Source organism: Anguilla rostrata, chromosome 18 (genome assembly GCF_018555375.3).
Source record: "Anguilla rostrata isolate EN2019 chromosome 18, ASM1855537v3, whole genome shotgun sequence".
Taxonomy (NCBI): domain Eukaryota; kingdom Metazoa; phylum Chordata; class Actinopteri; order Anguilliformes; family Anguillidae; genus Anguilla; species Anguilla rostrata.
Genome location: NC_057950.1, coordinates 22,504,267 through 22,519,992, shown reverse-complemented (window position 1 = coordinate 22,519,992; position 15,726 = coordinate 22,504,267). Strand labels below are relative to the sequence as shown.

Sequence of the window (15,726 nt, the reverse complement as noted above, 5' to 3'; positions counted from 1 at the left end):
CCGTATACAAGGCCAATAGCGTATATACAAGCCATGAACGTTAGATGCACTGAAAAGGGAAACAGTTTAAAATGGTACATTGACGATAACCAAGGATAGGCAGTTCCAACGATGCTGAATGGTTAACATTGTATCTACAAAGCAAGATGAACGATTCTATAATAGAAAAGACATACAATATAACAAACTAAGACAAAGAAAAGGTACAGAAAGAGATTATTGGTGCATGCCCAAATTACAAAATGCCTGTACGAGAAGACTGTGGTATCAGGAGAACTGTTACGCAGATCCTCCCTGAATGTTTCTTTGGACTTCCCTTAAATGGAATCCTGAGCAAGCCTTCCACTTTAGTTCCAAGTTCCAAGAGTCCCCACCACCACAAGACTCCTCCCTACTCTCCTCCAGGAAGTATACTCCCTCTCCCCTGTGGACACAGGGGAACCGTTAAAATCTAGTGACAGTAATAAGATACTTTGTACAATGGAACGTGACCTTATGCCTTTATCTGTCATTCTCTTAGAAACTTTTCTGTGGAGGCCTGAGGTGGTGCTCTTTCTATAATCCAAACACTTATGTAGGCAATACATACTTGGGATAAACCTCCCTATACCATCTTCTAACAGCTCACTGTGCCTGTCAATATAACATCCCTTGCATTTCAGACAATATTATTCACAGTCCACCGCACTTATTATATCATTCCCAGTTATTTAAATGATCCGTTCAGGTTGTGTGGGCGTGCAACATTTGTCAGTTGAGCATAAAATTATTTGCGTCATATCTGACACTGCGACTGTTTATTGTCACAGTAGACTAAGCGTTAAGACTTTATTATGATTAAAAAACGTATTGATATGCTTTATGTGCACATGCATTTTCTATACAACTTGTGGTGCTGCCCAGCCAAGATGCCTTCTAAAAATAGATTTTTCCTCATACACACAATCGATTTGGAATCGATTTAACATTTAACATTAAAGTCAAATGCATTCATGGGTAAAATGAACGTCTTTAATAAATATTAAACACCATTTAAAAGGCCTTTGAAGGTGTCCTCAAAAAGGACACTGCACGTGGATGGTTTTCATCACTATCTATCGTCCCTAATCTCCAAATCTGAAGCCCTCTCGATGACCTCCCTGGGTTCCAACCCACTCATTTTGTCTTTAGATGGCATTCTGCAAATGTATAACCGCAAAATGCACGTTGTTTGTTATGGCAACGCAGAGGCGGCAGAACTGTGACAACTGTTTAATTTACACGGATGTGGACATTCTGTTTTTTTGTTGTTTTTTTTGGTCACCTAGCATCCAATTCCGGCGAGAATACACTCTGATAAATTGAAAACATGCAGTGAGGCATAATTTTGTGGCGCTGGCAAATACAGATAGGATAAAATCGTAAAATCCAAAAATGGGGAAAAAATAAAATGAAGCTTGAGAAAAAATTGAATGAATTCTATGAGGCACTGAACTTTTCTGTGATCTTCTGCACTAAACTATTACAATGCTAACAAGCTGTTTTCTTTTTTTCTTTTATTTGTGCTCCCCACCTACTGCTCCCAAAAATAAATGGATGTGGCATGGGATGCAGATTTTGCTGTTCCCATCTGTGGGTGCCTGTAATTTATTCACCTAGAGGGAGTTATGTCTGGTTCCTGAACTCACGAGTAGACAGTGTGCGCTTCATGCACCTGGGCCCTGTTCATCATGTCATCAGATCAGGCCCCGCCCAGCACCTCAGCACTGCGGGTCGGCAGTTAGATAACTCAAGTGAGCTAACCAGTGAAGGGCTTATTTGCCTAGTAAGCATGTTGTTGGAGGTCATTCACTGTAAGTGCAAACACCACAAGCTCATAGGCTGCTGGATGTGAGTTATGAACTCTTGCACAGGCTGAAACGGGTACGCCAGAGCAGAGGAGGAGTCCGCCTCTGCTGTGCATGTTCGAGTGCATGATTCAGTGCTTTTGAGGTGTTGCGTGATGTCTGATGATGATGTCTGTGCTCTGTGAGCACCTGTCTCATTGTGTTGAGGCCTTTTTATATCCATTCTGCGTTGACCATTTAGCCTGTTTAGCCTTAGTTCCCTGAACATGAGCAGAACCTTCTAATGTAATAGAAATATACCAATGCAGTGAAATGGAGCAGAGGTCAGTAAATGAACCAGCATGCACCCAAATGAACTAGTGAGTCCATGAGAACAGCCTAGTTCAGTTTTACTTTAGCACCTACCAAGCCCAACCTCACTTAGCTTCAGCGCTATTCAAGCCCAGTCATGCGTATCTGCTGCAAGAAAGAGCTACTTGAAGTGCAGAGATGATTCTCAGCGTCCCTTTGTCCTTTGCAGCTGGTGAATGGTATGTGGCAGGGGAACTACAACTTCTTCTGCCAGGACACACACAGCGCTGGAGAGGCTGACACAAAGGTAAGGATGAAATGCATAGCCTGGTAATGGAGAGAACCCTTCAGTATGCAAATGTGAAGACTGAACCCTTTAGGGTTGATGGTTGAATTTGAATTTAATTTACTCTTATCATAATGCAGTAATTTAAATTACACAGCCAAATGGTGTGATTCAGTTCTGATGTGGGACAGGTCTACCCATTGCATTACCCAGAGCTTCACTTATACTACCAAGTATGCATGAATATGTATGTTATAATAGATATAGCTTGTTCAAATGTAAGTACATCTCCCTGTGTAAGGGGCTAAGCAAGTTGTCTGATATGGGTCATAATAACGCTTAAGACTCCATTAGGACCACGTTGGAAATGTGTTGAACACTTCAACATGTTATCCTCTGGACTGTACAATGTGTACATATTTTAAGCCAATCATTCGACCCCTGTAGGACCCGTGTGAGAACGAGGAAGTTATCCATCTTTCCCTTCCTAGGCCCAGGAAGTGGCCATTTTGTACCAATATCCTCATCACATATTTAGTTGCCAGCAATGGAGTGGTGATTCATTATTTAACTAACTACTCTGGGGTAAGTGGTTGCCAGATCTGGCATCCAGAATTGGCAGGAACACTGCGTTCCCAGTGAAACGTTTTAGCAGAACCACCGGCTTAGTGAAAGCCTCACTGCCTTGGGGCTTCCTTTCATTTCTATGTAGTTTACAGGTAAGAATGCCCCCTACTGGCTTGCTATCAAAACGTCAGTAGCAGGCAATGTATTGGTTTTTTAAAATGAGCTTTTCTTATATTTTACAGCTTTTATTCCTGTTAACTTCCATATATTCCTGTTAATTCCTGTATTTTCCCATGGAAAGTTTCTACCCCTGAATATTCCTGAGATTTTGTAAGCCTAGTTGATATTATGTAAAAAAAAAAAAAAAAAATACAGTATATCCTGTTTTCTAAATAATTGCGATATGTTTATTTTTTCCTGAAGTATTTTCGGACTTTCAGTTTTCTAACAATGAGCTGTGCTCAGTTTCGTAAGCTGTATTGTGTAGCTGTGCGGTTTTGATAAGAGATCAAACGCATTCATTGTTCAGCTCACTGCAGCCCCTTTGGCACTCTCAGTTCATATTTAATGCTGCAGTCCACAATGTCTGAATAACGTTATTCGTCCTCGAGGTCAGGTCTGAATAACGTTATCCATCCTCAAGGTCATTGCATTGGCCGGCCTGGCCTCGGAACAGTTTAGCCTGAGTGGGTTTATGTACCTTCCTGGCTGATAAGCCACACAGTGCTTTATCGTCACAGTGTAATCAGGCAGGACTACCTCTTTAAAAAGAGGGGCGAAAAAACTCTGGGACAAGGAGAAATAACCGTGGTGAAGCAATGTGTAAGCACATCGCAGCCCCACCGCGATGAATATGGGGTGAATAAATAGCACAGGTGTGCGACTCGGTGTTCACTGCAGCTTTCGGGCTGACGGTGACTTCTCTCAGGGGGTTTCTGTTCGTGTGGTTTTTTGCGTTGGTGTCTTGTCCGCACACCTGGGCGAGCTGCCGTGCCCGGCTGTAGCAGGAGCCGTGTGCGGTGTGGCACCCGAGGGGCCGGTTTACGCTGAGCCTCACGTCCTTGTGTCCTTGCGTCCGCGCAGATCATAAACGTCCTCTGGTGGTACTACTTCTCCAAGCTCATCGAGTTCATGGACACCTTCTTCTTCGTCCTGCGGAAGAACAACCACCAGATCACCTTCCTGCACGTGTACCACCACGCCAGCATGCCTAGCATCTGGTGGTTCGTCATGAACTGGGTGCCGTGCGGACACTGTGAGTGCCTCCCGCTCATCCCCCTTTCTGCCCCCCTGCCCTGTCTGCTACTTCCCCTTACCCCATCCGCCACTGGCCCTCGCCCCATCCCCCGCTGCCACCATGTCCTCTACAGTGTGCCCCCTTGCCTGTCCTCCTCTACCCCTTACCCTGTGTACATTCACTGCCAGGCCTGGGCATTCAGGCTGCTATGTACCAAGCACATTTTCGAACCTACTGGACTGAGGTAGGTCAGTTTGCTCCGTGAGCTTGGTGATGTATTCATGCTTGTAAGAGGATGGCTGAGGAAGTTATTATCAGTGATATGTTGTGGCCAGCAGTAGAAAAGACTGATACTTCCTTAAATTGGTTTCCCTATGACCCTCCATCTGAATTTCCCCAGAACTGGACACTTGTGCCTGTTCTGAGAATTACAAGATTCTGATTAGAGACTTCTGGTCTGGTTTGCTGTTGCGAAGGGTAATTTAAAAAAACGTTCAGTCTATGCAGCCTTTGGGGTTTTTATGATTCATCCATTTCTCACACATGATGATTCATTGGTTTCCTGGTTTATTTTAGCAGTCGGTACTGTAGATATGAAACTATCTCTTCAAATAACCTCTGAAAATGACACATCCTGCTGATCATTAGCTGTAATTATGCACCGTTCAGCTTCTTTTAATCAGCATAAATGAAATCATAGTCATTCATGAGCCTTTTTCAGAGTGAAGTTTGATAGTAAGATACCGCATATTAAAAGATTATGTGATTAATGCGTACCCTCAGTGAGATTGCAGAGCAAAGTCTGAGTTCCGCCGGGTGGAGTCTTACTCTCCTGCGTCTTCCTCTCCAGCGTATTTTGGCGCCTCCCTCAACAGCTTCATCCACGTCCTGATGTACTCGTACTACGGCCTGTCCGCCATCCCCGCCCTGCGGCCCTACCTCTGGTGGAAGAAGTACATCACTCAGGGTCAGCTGGTGAGTCCCATTTGTCCCCTGTACAGGACAGCCTCCCGCACTCTTCAGACTCCCTCATTTTTCCTGTACTGTCACAAAGAGACCCTGTTACTCCAAATGCCACGACTCCACTTTGTTCTGAAAATACTGCAGCGGAGGTTTTTCTCTCTGGCTGAATATACAGTAGTAGGGGCCCCTCGTCCATTAGGGTTGACCCTGTAAAGACAAAGCAGTGCAAAGAGCAGGTGTTTTCTGGGTGACTGATGAAGGAGGGGGACGGGAATGAGGAAGGATTCGGAGAGAGAGGAGATCAGGGAGAGAAAAAAAGGCCAGCGCTCCGTCTCGACCTTCCTCCACGGTCAGCAGACATGACGCAGAGGGAGCTCTTAAAATTATTGCCAGGTAATGCTGGACACCAAATGAGGGCGTCTTTCAGCTGTGAAATGCACTGCTGTTTTTCGCAGCAGTACTGAAAGGAGAACACCGGCAGTAAATAATGTGGCCCAGTCTGTGTGTGGGCTCTGTATGAGTTAGGGTGAGTATATGTTCCGCTATAAAGATCCCTCCCCCTTTAAAAAGGACAGAGCCAGTGTCCAGTCACACAGTTGCACTTGGCTCGTTTCATGTTTAAACATCCAGTGTTACGAAGGTGAAAATCTGATACTAAAGCACACAGAGTACGACAGCTACGGACTGCAGAGTGTACGGAACCACTCTTTTTTTCTGGAGCCCTTCCAGTCACTACTTTTCGGTCCTTACTCTTTGCTCTGCTCCCTTACAATCCAAACAAAAATGCATCGCGTTGCTGTTTCACAGGTGTGTTTTTCCAAACCTCTGCCTCTGAGTTTGTGTGTGGGTGGTGGGACCAGCGCAATGTTTTTACTTATTAATTCTAGTTGATGTTGTTGTTTCATTTATAGCGTTATCCAAGGCTATGGTTACACTAGTCACACAAATGCGACTTACATGCAACTTCTAAGATCCGAAGGCGCTAGCCTGGATTTAGGTGACAGGTCCAAATTGGATTTTGTTTGCATTTTGGATTGGTTCTGCCAAACCACATGGCGAGGTGACCTAGGTCATTTTGTGTTCAGAATTTCTTAGTCTGGACGTAATCGGGCATCTCAAAACGCAGGAAAAACGTCAATAGACACGTCCACGCTTGCTGGAGTTGTCTCTCTCCAAGGCTTGTGTACACGTTGGGAATGGAGTAGAGGGCATCCGGACACCTCATAGACTACATGTCCCACTAATGCTTTGCTCACCCCAAACAAATGAACAAGGGCATGGTAGCACGACCCTGCGCTAAATCCCCAGAGCTCTACAGCCACGTGCTTGTGCACAGATATGGGGGCCCAGAGATGAGCGGGCTGACGGTAGAGACAGGCCTGCAGCTGCTCACAGAGGGGGCTGAAGGTGTGCTTTCACATATGGAAATGAGAAGCCAGTCAGAGTCTGTGAAATTATGCACAGTATGGTTCCACCAGTGCTGGCTCTACGTTCACGGGCTTGGACCCACGCACTCCTGCCAACTGAGACAGCTGATGCTCCCAGACCTGCACACAGCTCACCTCATTAGTGCAGGCCTTGTGCAGGTCCCGCCTCCGCTACACCATCTGACCAATGACAAGAATCACAACCTCACGAACACAATGGTGTTTCCTGCTGTTTTATTTACTATTTAAATATCGCATGGGATCATGAAGTCCCAACTGCGATCTGATAACAGAGCTCAACTCGCAGTGAACTGTCAAATGTGGCCTGTGACTGGGTGTCGGAATTCTGATTCTAGAAGTCCCATGATGTGACTGGTGTAACCTAGAATATTTGAAATGGTATTCATCTTGACACACACAACATTACTAGTGTTCTACTAGTAGTGTTAAATCAACTAGTGTACAATATGTACCCTATTAAAATTAAAAATGCTTTGTTAAGGTTGATTTCATACTGAGCATTTTTCTGTTTACCATCAAATGTATAAAACGGAATGGCTTTGAGCTGTTGTAGAGCATTCCTCTGTATTTAAGGCTTGTACTTAATTTATACTTTAACACACACGGGGCTGTTATTAAAATTAAAAGACCATTTAATCAATAAATCTGTAAACAATTCTAAAAGCAAACGGAAGCATTTTTTCAGTACAAAGCAAAACAAAATAACGAACATATATGCAAGGTTTTAATTTTTTACTACTGAAATGTAAAATTCTTCTTCCTTTTCTTCCATCTAGATCCAGTTTGTCATGACCATGATTCAGACTAGCTGTGCTGTGGTCTGGCCTTGTGGGTTCCCTAGAGGCTGGCTGTACTTCCAGATCAGCTACATGGTCACGCTAATTGCACTTTTCTCAAACTTCTACATACAGGTAAACTACGTTCTGTGCGCATTAGTACATAGTACATAGTCTGTTATGTTGTTCAACCGAAAGCTCTACTAGATATTACTCTGCTTCAGTGAGGCTACTGAATCTAGATGAAATATGATGGATGGCTGGTATTTTCATTTACATAACAGGCATTGTCAAAGGAATTCACTGTCTTTTATGCTTAAGTCACTGATTTTTTTTTAATGGAAAATCTGTCCTGGCCAATTACATGGTGTGATCTGCTGTTGTTTCTCCTCCTTGACCTGTTTCAGACCTATCAGAAGCAAGGAGCCTTCAGAAGGAAAGAGCATCAGAACGGCTCTGCGGCGGCCATGAACGGGCATTCCAACGGGGTGTCGCCCGCTGAAGACCTAACGCGTAGGAAACTGAGGGTAGACTGAGACGGCACCAGCCGCCGTCCGCCTTAGAGTCAAACCTCGCTGTCTTGACACATTAGTACACATCTGCGTACATTTGCTAAGAAAGCCATGTAAAATTTCTTGATAAAGAGATTAAATTAAAAGTATATTATTATCCAATGTAGACAAAAAAAAGCCAAAGCAATTCTAATCTTCAAGAGATTCCTTTAAACATTTTGCACATCACAACCTGTTTATTATTCATATTGAATTTAAAAACCGTTATGGTTAAAGTAGAAATATATTTTAGGAAAGATTGTACATAGACCCTAGTGACACCTGCTGCACTGAAAGAGTAGAGTACTTTCTTTTTTGAAGAGGTCGGGCTTTGTGATAAGTTGTAGCTTGTCTAAAAGAAAACGCAAACGCTCACACGGTCGAAAAGCAGCATGACCTTTTATGCAAAAAGTAATAACCATAGTACTTCACAGAGCCTGCGCATAAAATACCACGCAAAAGCACTTCTTTTCTGTCTAAGTAATAGTTTAATACCAACATATCTTGATAGACACCGTCACCACAAATATCTGTCTGATGGTAGAAAGTTATGACTGAGTCCCTGACATTTTTTTCATCTGTTTCTTCGGATTGCTAATTCTGTGTTTCTCTAGCACTAACGGTAATTCCATAAAACATTTCCATTGGTTTCCAGTTTTATGAACCACAAACATAATAAGGCTGTCTACAGTATTTTACTTAATCTGATGGGTGATTTTCAGTGAGGGTTGTTTTCTGCTGCTGCCCCCTTGTGGCCCTCCAAGGAACTCTACTGTGTGAAGCCACCAGTAACAAAACGAACCTGTTATCCTATGACAGTGGCTTCCAAAAAAAGAGGCTAGTAGTAACTCTAGCAAAATTTAAATTTTCTATTAAAGTGTTTTAATTATTATGTTTTAAGAATATAGTAGCTGTAATCTATATGAATGTTTACATGAAATGCAACAACTATGCGCCAGTGAGAATCATGAAGAAATAGAGATTTATGTTTTTATTTGGGTATCGTTGGAATACTTTTTAACACTATACCTTGTAAGAAGTCTGCTAACGTCCTTAATGCACAGATTGATAGCACTTAATGTATATTGCCAAAGCGTGGACTTAAGCTGATTGAGAATGTAAAGATTCTGAGAGAACAACGTACGGATGAATCTTGATGTTGTGAATTGTAACTTGATTTGAACCTCTACTCAGGAGAAGTGGTTCCATGCCAATTCCAGCTAAACCCATATTCAGGGCTTAAATATTCCATTTAAAATATATAAAATTTGGTTTTGGGAATGGGATCATTTATGATGATTATGAGGAGGGTGATTATTTTTTTAGTAGTGAAGTTAGTAGTACAATTTTTACTATGTTTTGCTGAATAATAAAACCATCCAAAAGGGCTGTGGCCCTTTGAGATGAGGGACTCCATGCATTTCCAGACATCTGGAGCCATTTGTGTGGGAAAGAGTGAAACAGCCAGTAAATGCACAGTGAGCTCTGTGATGTTTGGGATAGACACATTTTTTTCTTGATTTGGCTCTGGGCTCCACAATATTAGATTTGTAATCAAACAATGCACATGTGGTTCTCAGCTTTTATAAACGGCATTTTATACATTTTTGGTTTCACTATGTAGAAATTGCAGCATCTTTTATACATAGCCTCCCCATTTCAGGGCCCCATAATGTTTGGGACATTATAATGTTATGTAAATGAAAGTAGTCATGTTTAGTACTTTGTTGCATATCCTTTGCTTGCAATGACTGCTTGAAGTTTGTGACCTGTAGACATCAGCAAGTGCTGAGTATCTTCTCTGGTGATGCTGTGCCAGGCCTGTACTGCAGCGATCTTCCACTCCCTGCTTGTTTCAGGGGCTAGGCGCCTTAGTATTTGTCTCTTCAGCATATGGAACACATCTTCAATTGGATTCAGATTGTTTGGCTGACTTAGCCAGTCAAACATTTTCCAGTTTTTGGCTTAGAAAAACGCCTTTGTCGCTCCAACATACAACTTTATACATACAGAGCCAAATCAAGAAAAAATATGTCTTTGTCCCAAAAGTTATGAAGCTCATTTTAATTAACATAATTCCAGAAGAGAAGAATTATCTTTCACTTGTCTTCAATTTGCAAATTACTGATTTGATTTTTAAAGATTTTTAAGGTCACCGATTAGCATGTAAACATCTCTCTTGCCTGCTCAGACTGTCTAAGACTAAGAGTAGAAAGGACAAGGGACATTTAATACCCACAGCTTGTTATTGTTTGTTCCATTTGATTTAAATGATCCTATCTCTTCACTTCTGAATCATTTGAAAAAGATTTTTTTCGAGCTGAAATTACAGTTGAATTCTTTGCGAATGAGAGATCATCAGGTGACATCTATGTATCCGGGTGACGGCTGTGTATCAATCTCTGCAGTAACACTAAACTTTCCTGCACGATTAGAAACGAAACAGTGAAAATCAATGCCATAACCCTTCGGAACATATGCAAGCAAGTCACCCAATATTCTTAATATTTAATGAAGTGGTTCTTTTTTTAGCTGTGGGCCTGGAGCAGTTTCAAAACCAGCATATTGTTTTTGATTTCATTCCTTGTTCTAAATCCTCATTGTTTCCAGATGGAGATGGATCTCATCTGAAACTTTCTTACTCTAAATAGACAGGATAGGATCAGTTTGTTTTATTATACGTATTGTCATACTGTGTGCATTGCTCTGTATGAAGTATTGCCTTAATAGCTGTAGGCGTTCTGTGTCCACAGTCTTTTAAAAATCATTTAACACATTTGTGACCGAAAAACTGATTGTAGCTTTCAAGGGAACGGTCCTATTTTGCTATCGTCCACATCGTGTGATATCTTGACAAAGGTCTTTGGACCAAAGCATTAACTTAATGAAAGCAGAGATCATTTAAACAATGTATGCAGAAATGAGGTGTTCATTTTGGATCTTATTGTCCACGTTAAGCTTAATTATTAACCGCGAGGCCAAATCAGCACTGTTTGCAGTAGAAATGTGTGTCTTTGATTTGATGGACAGGGTAGTGTTCCTCTGCAGCAGGCTGCAATGCATCAGGCCCATCTGTACACCAGTATGGATTCAGATCTCTGCTTGTGCTACATACTTTGTATCAATGGCCCAAATCTTAACCTTGTGAGCCAACCATCACTCTGTACTGGTAAGGACTAGATGTACAATGGCATATTATGAATCAAATGAAAATAATGTGTATGTAGCAGAAGCACTTATCTTTTATCTTTTTGTCTTCATTTTTTTCTGAGATTATTTTTAAAAACCCACCAGGGGTTTAAGCCTAACCAGAGCTGCACTGCATAACATTGTAACAGCATTAGTAGGAACAGATGCACCACTGTTGTACTGTTGTGAAGTCACTGGGATTTGAATAAATAAAATGCATTAATTGCCTTCTGTTCTTTATGATGGGGGATGGGGATGGGTTTATCATTTATTTGTGATAATTACCACCCAGGTAAAAACCTGCACTTACTGATAGCTGTAAATTGGGATTCTATTTGGAAATAAAGAATGAAATCTCATACTTGAAAGACCATGTTAAAAAAAACAGGTTTTGCTCTGTCAAAATATATCTTGAAATAGCTTTCAAAAGAAAATATAAAAATTTGGGACAGGATTGGGACTCCAATGAATATAAAGCTCAGATACTTGGATACCTGGGTGACCAAAATACTTGTATTTTCTTTTAATATGCAATGATCCAACCGTGAAATTTGAAAAGGACATTCTTAAATTATTACAGGCATTTAACAGATGCTCCTATCCAGACTGAAACAACTTTTTACATAGAATTTACATTGTATCCAATTATACAGCTAGATATATACTGAATCAATGCAGGTTAAGCACCTTGCTCAAGGGCACAATGGCAGTGTCCTACTGTGACCTTTAGGTTACAAGACCAACTCCTTACCCATTATGCTACATTGCCACCTAAATCTTACTGAAAACACGATTGATCAGAATTTCAGTATTTTTCTGAAGAATATCCGAGAATTCCTGTATTGTATTGTTCACCCAAAATTCACAAATCGCTTAATAGACCCACTGTATCCGGTAATGGATCTCTCCCTGATCTCTCATAATTTTGTGATGCATATTTAAAGCCCATTGTGTGCCAATTACCCTTTTGTTCAGATATCACAGACATGATTAATTAATATGAACAGATTACAGATCTTGCTGAGAATGACATCTTGATTTTAATGGATATACATTGTTGTGAAAAAATTTTGCCCCTTCCTGATTTCCTCTATTATTCAGATCCTTAGACAAAATGTAATATTAGACAAAAGGAAACTGTGTAACTATAAAACTATTTTTAAAATAATCAAATTTAAACTCAGGGCATTACATCACACAAATATATCCAAGTAAGGCAAGAAAGTATGACGTGAGCTGAAATAATAATTCAAAAATTAATCTTTGTCTGTGTGATTATAAAAAACAATTTCACCTCAGGAAAAATAAATGATTTTTATTTTCAATGTAATGCAGAGGTCAGTATATGAGTGGAAATATTTTTATGTTGCTGTCAAAAATGAATGGAGCCCAATGGGGAAACTGGATTTTTGAACGAAAATCGTAGGTCTCAGCAGGGGGCGACATTACCTCACATTCTGAGATTGAGAACCAAAAGATGATCCCTTGAACTTTGCCACCGTCGTATTACTTCCGGGTCCTTTGCAGTTCCTATGGACGCTCTCTGTGGTTGGCAGCTTACACAGTTCTCCCTCTGGAAGCAAATTGCACCCAGTCAATCGACTTATGTTTGCAATTATTTAAAATTCAAGCCGTGAGCAATTTATCCGTCCTTGGTTTGCGTTTTGACTGTGACAGGTAAACGCTAAACTTACTGTCAGTCTTCTAGTGAACGAGCGCTAGCTGACGTTTGATTCGAAGTCTGAAGTCAATATGCCGCTGGGTTTAAAGCCATGTTGTGCAGTTTGCAAGACGAACTCATCTTCTATGTGGAAGAAAGGAAATCATGGAGAGATACTGTGCAATAACTGCACCGGGAAGCACAGCGCCATTGGAACAGCCGGACCTTCGGCCTCCTCCAGCACACAACAAAATAATGGCGGCGTAAAGCAGGTAAACAGTCATCTCTCTGGGATCCCTCAATGTTTCTTTGAAAAGCGGTGCAGTTGCATTATATGAAAACAAATGCTATATGGGTTTGTAGTTTGCTATCAAGATATCAGCGTGGGTACGTTTGTTTACTTCCGCAAGAATAATTCTCAGTTGCATAACTAACGTTAGCCAACCAGGAGCAAAAGTAACGTAGCTGGCTAGACGTTGTGGGCTCGTAGTTAACACAGTTCAGCTACTGGTGATGTATCTTATTTAAAGGTTTAGTTTTTTTGAAATATCAAAGTGTTTTATAACAGGTCTTTCTCGTAAAAATAAATATATGTGAAGGTAACTTAGCTTACTAGTTGGTCAGCTACTTATCTAAAGGTCCTTCAGCAAATTAATACGTCTATGTAACGTTAACGCTGAATATTTTAACGTTGTTTAGTCTAAACAGGAAATCCATCGTAGATCAGCACGATTGAGAAGCACGAAGTACAAGGCACCCGCATCAGAGAAAAAGGTGTCCACTAAAGGAAAGGGGAGAAGGCACATCTTCAAGCTGAAAAATGTAAGTAACGAATGCATCAACGAATTGCATTAGCAAAGTGGATTTTGCAAACCATTATTGTTCAATACGGGAGGATACAGGGTTGGCAGGTTTGCGATCTAGGTATGCCTTGGAGTGTGGTATGCTTCTTGTGTGTACTTGTTTTTTTGCAGTTTCCCACATGAAATTGTAGTTTTAAAAGCTGTACTTGAATTTCACTTGAAAAAAATTAACCTGAAAACCTTTGCCATTAAGTATGAATGTCCTAAAATGTGTATGCAGGAAGTAAGTTGCTGTCAATTCAGATGGTAATTAACTAATAAGATAATGGTAAGCAATAACAAGGGCTCTTTTGTGCATGCAGGCTAGTTGTTGCATACAGAACTAATTATTTTTTTCTCTCTTAGCCAATCAAAGCTCCAGAGTCGGTATCTACAATCATCACATCAGAGTCTGTTTTTTACAAGGTATGCTATATCTTCAATATGGACTATTAAAGACATTATGCATTGTATTCATGGTATATACTAACAGACATGGCTATTTTTCTTTTGTGCAGGGAGTGTATTTCCAAATAGGCGATGTCATCAAAGTAACAGACGAGGATGATGGGAAGCCGTACTATGCCCAGATTCGGGGCTTTGTGCAAGACCAGTATTGCGAGAAGAGTGCAGCTTTGACCTGGTTAATACCAACACAGGCCAGTCCCAAAGACCAGTTTGATCCCAGCACGTACATCATAGGTGAGTGACTTGGCAGGATACTTTCATTCTAAATAAAATAGCACAGATAAGTGTTTGTTCTTTTATTTTATCCCTTAAATATCAGAGAAATTATGAAATATAAAATGCTTAGTCATTATTATGTGTTCTTCTCTCATTGTTTTGTTTTAGGCCCAGAAGAGGATCTTCCAAGAAAAATGGAGTACCTTGAGTTTGTTTGCCATGCTCCTTCTGAGTATTTCAAGTCAAGAAGCTGTCCCTTCCCCACTATTCCTGTTGGTCCGGAGAAAGGCTTTATCTGGATGCATATCGGACCCACACCGGCAACTACGATTAAAGAATCAGTTGCCAGTACTAATTAAGACTGGTTAATATTCCTGTCACAGACTCGGGCTGAACATTTTACTTGTGGAAAGTCTGTTAAACTTTCAAAAAGGGAAGTTTGTGTGTGTGATGGTCCTTGTTGTCCCATGTCTCCTAAATATCATGATCTCAAGTTCTGCAGGACTGCGGATCTCCAAGCTCCACACAACTTTTGAGCTGTGATTTGTTGGACCTGAAGGAATTGTTGTTGGACTCAAAGAGTCACCACCACCCAGTGTTTAGTTTGCACAGAAGAGGACCTTTTACTAATATGAGGCCATATCTCCAGCATCTGTACAGAGGGCAGAAGGGTTTAATGCAATTATGTCTAATGTGAATTGGTTGGTTGGGCTGCGAGATGTATCTTTTTTATTGTTAATGTAAATATGAATTTCATAATAAACACATCACAAAGGCCTGTGATTTAAAAATGATGAATATTGTGTAGGGGAAGTGAAGATTAAGTAAAATATGTTTATTTACTAAACTTTTTTTTTTTTAAAGCCAACACCCTTGTTCGCTGTTCAGCACTGAATACCAAACACAAGTGCAGCAACAGTTAAAACACTTCACTTATCTAACATGTAAAATATATTTGAGTTAATTTGGTAATTGTCAAAGATATCAATTAAATGATCTAATTTGTTGATAACCTATTGGATCAACCATGAAAATGTACAACTCACAGCCAGATTAAAATTACGGAATGTATTGTCTAATCTAAAATTAATCTTTAGATTAGATTACAAGTCTAATCTAAAGGCAAGGTTCAGATATTGTGGGAATGTTTGTGAGCTACTATGTGGTATGGCCTGCCCAGATAATCCAAGCAATTCTTTAAGGTAAAGAGTCTGATGAGTATGAGCAATGCCAGCATGGGGTTTCCCAGGCCAGCCCTGTTGATATGTACACACACAACCGCACGCACACACTCACGCATGCACACCCACATATTCACACCTCAAATGGCTACTCTCCTCCCCCCCAGTTTCTGCTCTCTGTGGCTTCTCTTGAGCCCTTTGGAGGTGTGATAACCTGAGTGGGAG

General features: G+C 40.9%; 2 protein-coding genes across 5 annotated transcripts in view; both read left to right on the top strand.

Annotated features, from left to right (window-relative positions):
• The window catches only part of elovl5 (ELOVL fatty acid elongase 5), a 28,081-nt gene extending 16,724 nt beyond the window's left edge, over positions 1-11,357 (top strand). For all 3 annotated transcript variants that reach the window (XM_064317051.1, XM_064317052.1, XM_064317050.1), the window contains 5 exons: positions 2,347-2,424; positions 4,054-4,225; positions 5,058-5,182; positions 7,395-7,529; positions 7,802-11,357. In XM_064317051.1, the coding sequence (XP_064173121.1) occupies positions 2,347-2,424; positions 4,054-4,225; positions 5,058-5,182; positions 7,395-7,529; positions 7,802-7,930 (639 nt within the window). In that variant the 3' untranslated portion in view covers positions 7,931-11,357. The remainder of the gene's footprint in view (positions 1-2,346; positions 2,425-4,053; positions 4,226-5,057; positions 5,183-7,394; positions 7,530-7,801) is intronic.
• Positions 11,358-12,633: 1,276 nt separating this feature from the next.
• Positions 12,634-15,118, top strand: gatad1 (GATA zinc finger domain containing 1). 2 transcript variants are annotated; one of them, XM_064317054.1, is made up of 5 exons: positions 12,634-13,066; positions 13,503-13,616; positions 14,003-14,062; positions 14,155-14,338; positions 14,489-15,118. In XM_064317054.1, the coding sequence occupies exons 1-5, from the start codon at positions 12,887-12,889 to the stop codon at positions 14,677-14,679; spliced, it is 729 nt and encodes a 242-aa protein (XP_064173124.1). In that variant the 5' UTR covers positions 12,634-12,886; the 3' UTR covers positions 14,680-15,118. The 2 variants fall into 2 exon arrangements, with proteins under 2 accessions (XP_064173124.1, XP_064173123.1); XM_064317053.1 differs by having other exon boundaries at positions 12,636-13,066; positions 13,494-13,616.
• The last annotated feature ends 608 nt before the right edge of the window (positions 15,119-15,726 follow it).

What these genes read in the sequence shown, in the direction of transcription:
- gatad1 (XM_064317053.1), top strand. Translation starts at nt 12,887, where the DNA reads ATGCCGCTGGGTTTAAAGCCATGTTGTGCAGTTTGCAAGACGAACTCA. An exon ending in ACATCTTCAAGCTGAAAAAT is followed by an intron (nt 13,617 to 14,002) that starts GTAAGTAACGAA and finishes TTTCTCTCTTAG; the next exon opens with CCAATCAAAGCTCCAGAGTC. An exon ending in TCCCAGCACGTACATCATAG is followed by an intron (nt 14,339 to 14,488) that starts GTGAGTGACTTG and finishes GTTTTGTTTTAG; the next exon opens with GCCCAGAAGAGGATCTTCCA.